Below are 5,573 nucleotides of genomic sequence, written 5' to 3'. Positions count from 1 at the left end.
CACGTGGTTTGGTACAGCCTGGTGCATATCCGCCTGGTTTGGTACAGCCTGGTGTATACCCTCCTGGTTTGGTACAGCCTGGAGCCTACCCACGTGGTTTGGTACTGCCTGGAGCCTATCCACGTGGTTTGGTCCGACCTGGTGCATATACACATGATTTCATGAAGCCTGGTACTGATCGGCATGGCTTAAGGCATCCTGGTGCAGATCAGCGAGGCTCGGCACCATCAGGCACAGAGCTTCATGGCTTTCCGACATTCCACCAGGATTCTGCAAGTTTCCTATCACCACGCCCATATCAACAAGGTCCGGTACCTCCTGGCAGAGATCAACATGGCCAGGTGTCACCACTCCTAGCCACTCAAGGTCCGACATCACCAGGTATAGATCAAGAGGACTTGGTACCAACAGAAACCTATCGACAAGGTTTGATGCCTCCTGGCACAGACCAGCATGGCTCGACACCATTAAGCACAGATGTGGGATCTGCAGGCCCAGATCAAGAGCATTTGGTATCACCTAGCCCACAGCAGCGTGACCAGGTACAACCGAGTGCAGGCCAGCGTGACCGTGCACGCTCTGTCCCAGACTCCCGTGGCCTCATGTATCCTGGCCCTCGTGGCCCAGGGTATCAAGGTGTAGATCAACATGTCCAGGTAGGTCTGGGTCCAAAGCAACTTGGGACTTCTATTCAAACTGCCGCAAGCCAAGATGCCACCTTTGCCACGAGTGCGGATGATGTCGACCGAGACTCACTAGAAAAGAGTGATTTCCAGAGAGAGAGGAAAGATTCACTGGACAGAGTGGCTCCGAGCTTCCCCATAGCAGTGGAGACGTTCCGGCTGATGGGAGAGCTGATCGGCCTGTACGTGGAGCTAAAAGACAAGATGAAGGAACTGGATGAGGAGAAATCCGGCCAGACCGACTTGGAGAAGATCCAGTTCCTGTTGTCGCTGATGAGTGAGTACCGCTCTGCGTGGAGGAGAGCCCGCTCTCCTCGTTCTGAGTTGGTTTCATCTTCCTCGCCCCGTGGCCTCAGCGCCTGGCGGTTGGTCTCCTTCCTGAGTTCCTGAAAATAGCATGTCCGTTCTTAGCCATTCTGGGTTCTCCTGGAGCCTCCAGGGTCCAAAAGATGGAATTAAACCCGTAGCAGTGAAGGAGCCTCGGGAGAGGAATGAGGCCGGTTCTGACGCCTGAGCCACACTCTCTGGGTAGCAGCTGGGGGCATGTGAGGGCCAGCGGGGAGGGAAGAGAAGGAGATGGGAATTGTGGGCCAGCGGCCCCAGAGCTCTTTAGGGTATTCAGTGTCAGGTGGGTTTTGTAGGGACTAAGGGTGCTCCTCTTCCTGTGCCCCGCCCCGTCCTCTTGGTCTCTGGGGTAGCTTCACGGTGGGGGCCGGGGGAATGGGGATTAGGGCCTAACCCTGCTGACTCCATGGCCTTCATTGACCACAGTCCAGAAGACCATACCACCGGACCTGCTGGAACAGCTGAAGACCTTAAAGACCTTGACCAAAGAAATTCAGCAGGAAAAAGCAAAAGTAAGTAAGGGAGGGTCTGTCTGCTCTGCCTCTGAGCACGATCCTCTCATTGTCCTTTCGCTTATAGTGTTATCTCACTAGGTCTTCAAAATCCCATCAGGTAGGAGATGGACCTTCTGTTCCTTTTCCAATTGAAAACCCGACAGCCCAAAGCTGTTAAGATTCAACTGAGTCAACAAGGTGGCCTGTGTTCCTTTCATTCATTACATGTGGCCGTTTCCAGTTAAAGCCGCTGTCACCAGAGCAGCCTTGGAGCTGCGTGTGCGACTGTCTAGGGCCAGCGGTCATGGCTAGGGGGCTGCTGGCTCTTCTGTTGTGCTCTTAATGCCAGCTGTCTACGTTCATGTGATGCACAGACAGATTTCGGGAAGGGACCTTGGCTTTTGTGAGAGGGTTGGATCAGGATTAGGGAATGGGCGAGGGGCTCCTCGGGCTGCAGAGGCACCTTCAGAAACGGAGGATTCCAACCTGCCTGACCCTCCTCTTTTATTGTGTTTGTTGCCGGACAAGATGCAAAAGATCCTGGACAGCGAGAAGCATCTGGAGTTGGGAAAGGAGACGAAAGCCAGCCAGCTGGGCCTGCAGCTGGGTATCCTCAGGTAAACACCCCGCCCCGCTGTCACATACCCTCAGTCAAGGAGGCGATGGGAGCCCTCGGGTCACCCGTACCCGGACCTGACTGCTGTCTTCGACCTGGTTGCCCATAGCTCGTTCAAGTTCCTGGTGGAAGTTACCCAGGTTCTCACAACAGCTCTGCATCAGGGTTTGGAAGAGCCAAATCAAAAAAGCTTCTTAGACTTTGTCCCCTCTTGGAGGCCTAAGGACAACGCTTGCTATAGAGCCCCCTCAGAGCCCTCTCTTTGTGGCACCAGGTCTCACCTGCTAGATGCGCGCAGAGCGCCCACCTCTGGGACAGGCAGGGCGTTGAGCTCCGTAGGTAGAGCCTGCTGGGGTGGGGAGAAGCCCTGGTCCCTCCTCCTCCGGTCCCCAATGGCTGGAAGCGCAGCACTGGGGGCCCGGGCCCCTGGGCTGGTGGTGGAGCCAGGCCGTGTCTCGTGCTCACAGAGTCACTGTGGCTGACATAGAGAAGGAGCTGGCTGAGCTGAGGGACAGCCAAGAGCGAGGCAAGATCAGCATGGAGCACTCGGTCTCCGAAGCCTCCATCTACCTGCAGGATCAGGTGAGGCTTCCACACTTTGCAGAGCAGGGACCTGGGCCGTTCTCAGAGTCGGTTGTGGGCACCATGGGGGCAGCTCTGCCACCACTCATCAGTCCCTCCTTAGGCCCCCTCCCGTGTGTGTGTGTTTCAGGAGGTGACTGTATCTAGGGCTCAGCCTCTCCTGACCCAAAACTGGCTTCGAGGGCACAGGTCCATGTCCACCCACCATTAAGTCTTTCTTCCCCCATTTTTAAAAATTACATAATTTATATATCCCAAAACTCACGCTTTTAAAGTGAACACTTCAGTGCATTTACCAAGTTGTGCAGCCAGCGCCACGATCAAATTCCAAAACATTTCATCTCCCCTGAAAGAAACCCTGCACCCATTAGCATTCACTCCCCCTCTGCCCCGCCCCCCAGCCCCTGGCAGCTGCCAATCCGCTCTGTCTCTGTGGATTCGCCCACGCTAGACATTTCACGTATGTGGAGTTGGACCACGCGTGGCCTTGCATGTCTTGTCTCTTTCACATGTTTTCACATGTTTTCAGGGAGCATTCATGTTGTAGCTTGGATTTCATTCATCATCATGGCCAGAAAACATTGCATGTCACAGCTTAGCCGAAGGGCATTTGGGTCGTCTCTCCCTTTTGGCAGTTATAATAACGGTGCCGGGAACGTACCTGTAGCAGTGTTTGTGTGGACACGTGTCATCATTTCTCTCGGTTATACGCCTACGAGCGGAATTGCTGGGTCATACAGAAACTCTACCGTCAAGGATTTGAGTGACTGCCAAACTCCGAGGAGCTGCACCGTTTTACACCCCCACCAGCAACCCACGAGGGGTGATTTCTCCACATCCTCACCAACACTTGTTATTTTCCTTTTATTTAAAAAACGGTGATAGCTACACTAATGGGTGTGAAGTGGCATCTCACCGTGGTTTTGGTTTGCATTTCCCTAATGACTAATGAACATCTTCTCATGTGATAATTGGCCACTTGTATAACTTCTTTGGAAAGATGTCAATTCTGGTCTTTTGCCCATTTAAAAATTGAGTCATTTGTGTTTTTTCTCGAGCTCTGAAAGTTCCTTGTGTGTTCTGCATACCAGGTTCTTATTTGATATGCGATTCGCAAATCTTTTCTCCCATTCTGTGTGGATTGTCTTTTTACTCTCTTGAAAGTGTCTGCCTTTAAATCCTGGGTGATGCCATCTCTGGTCACCCCAGAATGTCCCCAGTGAGAAGTGTCTGGACCGGAAACAGGCCTCTGGGTGCTCATACGAGGATCAGACAGGAAAAGCGTCTTAGCCGAGGGGGCTCATGTCGGGAGCCCCTTGGTGCCAGAGGCCCCATTCTGGGCCACTCCCAAGTCTGCTGGGACAGTGGTGTGACCATCTTATGACCCAGAGCTGATTGTTGTGTGTGAGAGTCACCTGTCATTCCAAAGCTCACGTCTGAGCTTGGCGACCTCTGGGGCTCCCCTGGCGCCACACTTGGGAGAGGGTCCCCTCTCTGCTGGGCAGTGTGGCCTCCTGGGCCAGCATCTTCAAGAAATCGCCTTCTGTGCCCCCGACTCTTCAGTCGAAGCTGCCCGGGCCTCTGCCTTTTCCGAGCACACTGCTCCTTACCCTTCCTGACGCCACGGAAATGCCTGTGGTTCGGGGAGTGTCTTCCTGTCTTCTAGAGAGAATTAGCCCACCCCCTTGATCCGAGGTCTTCTGACAGGCTCTTTTGGCTCTTCTGGCCCCTTCAGAAGAGTGTAGGCTCATCTGGTTGCAAGTAACAGAGTCACACTGAGCTCAGGAAAAGGGGAGCTTGATTGAAGGTCCATCCATACACAAGGAGCTGGAGAAGCTTCCAGGCCCAGGGGACAGTCTGGTCCGGGCCACTCCCTGTCTGCCTTTCTGAGTCTGTTTTGGGTGTATCTGTGCCTCTTTCTCTTTCCTTACCCGCCTCTCTCAAGTACCCTCACATCCGTCTATTCTACTCTTCATTCGGCTTTCTCACCTTCCCCTCAGGGTCCAAAATGGCTACCCCAGGCCCCGCAATGTCACGTGCTTCCGAGAGAGGGGGACTGGGTTGGCCTAACGCCTCTCTATGAGCCAGGCAACACGGCACAAGTCTTTGGCCAGTCTGGGGACTGGTAGACCTTGAATCAGCAGCCTGTCTGGGACCAATCATTTGTAGGGACAAACTGGGACCATGGGCAACAGAAAAGAACAGGGCGCTTGTTCTCGCCCAGACCCTGAGCTACCCGCTGGAGTGGTGGCAGCATTTACTATCTTCTTTGATTGTTAGTTATTTACATGCTAGATGGGGTCAGAGCATGTGTGAGCCTGCCCCTTCACGTCCCCAGGGCGTTGAGTGGTGCCTGCGTGTCATCAGGGACCTCTAAGAGTCCATGTGCTGACAGGCAGCTATCACCACTCCAGGATTTAACTAGAGGGCCTAACCCCCCACACTGCACCAATGGGCTGGCTGGACAAAGGTCCAAAACCCTCCCTCCTGCAAGGGGCTTTATTCAGCGTTCATGCCGCCCTCCCTGGGAGCTCCCGTCAGGATGTAACGGACAGGCGTCAAGCGCCTCCTAAGTGCCACATCCTCTGTAAGGCACTGAAGGTGCAGGCGTGGACAGAACGCGACCACGCGTTGCTCACTGCCCTGCACTGGCTTTCTCGCCCACACCCAGTTGGACAAGCTCAGGACGATCATCGAGAGCATGCTGGCCTCATCGTCCACACTGCTGTCCATGAGCATGGCCCCTGAGAAGACCCTGATGACCCTGACACCTGGCCAGATTGACCCTCAGGCCACGTGCCCAGCCTGCAGCCTGGACGTGAGCCATCAGGTCAGCACGCTGGTACAGCGCTA

The 5,573-nt window shown here is 54.4% G+C and overlaps 1 protein-coding gene across 1 annotated transcript in view; it reads left to right on the top strand.

The window, feature by feature from the left end:
• Positions 1-14: 14 nt before the first annotated feature.
• The window catches only part of LOC105293430 (glutamine-rich protein 2), a 12,708-nt gene continuing 7,149 nt past the window's right edge, over positions 15-5,573 (top strand). Inside the window, exons 1-5 of the mRNA XM_023531622.1 lie at positions 15-960; positions 1,455-1,540; positions 2,051-2,139; positions 2,606-2,720; positions 5,392-5,562. Of these exons, the coding sequence (XP_023387390.1) occupies positions 162-960; positions 1,455-1,540; positions 2,051-2,139; positions 2,606-2,720; positions 5,392-5,562 (1,260 nt within the window). The 5' untranslated portion in view covers positions 15-161. The remainder of the gene's footprint in view (positions 961-1,454; positions 1,541-2,050; positions 2,140-2,605; positions 2,721-5,391; positions 5,563-5,573) is intronic.

The sequence above is a fragment of the Pteropus vampyrus genome, unplaced genomic scaffold, assembly GCF_000151845.1.
Source record: "Pteropus vampyrus isolate Shadow unplaced genomic scaffold, Pvam_2.0 Scaffold72, whole genome shotgun sequence".
Taxonomy (NCBI): Eukaryota; Metazoa; Chordata; class Mammalia; order Chiroptera; family Pteropodidae; genus Pteropus; species Pteropus vampyrus.
The sequence above is the reverse complement of the archived record's forward strand: the minus strand, read 5'-3'. Positions and strand labels throughout refer to the sequence as shown.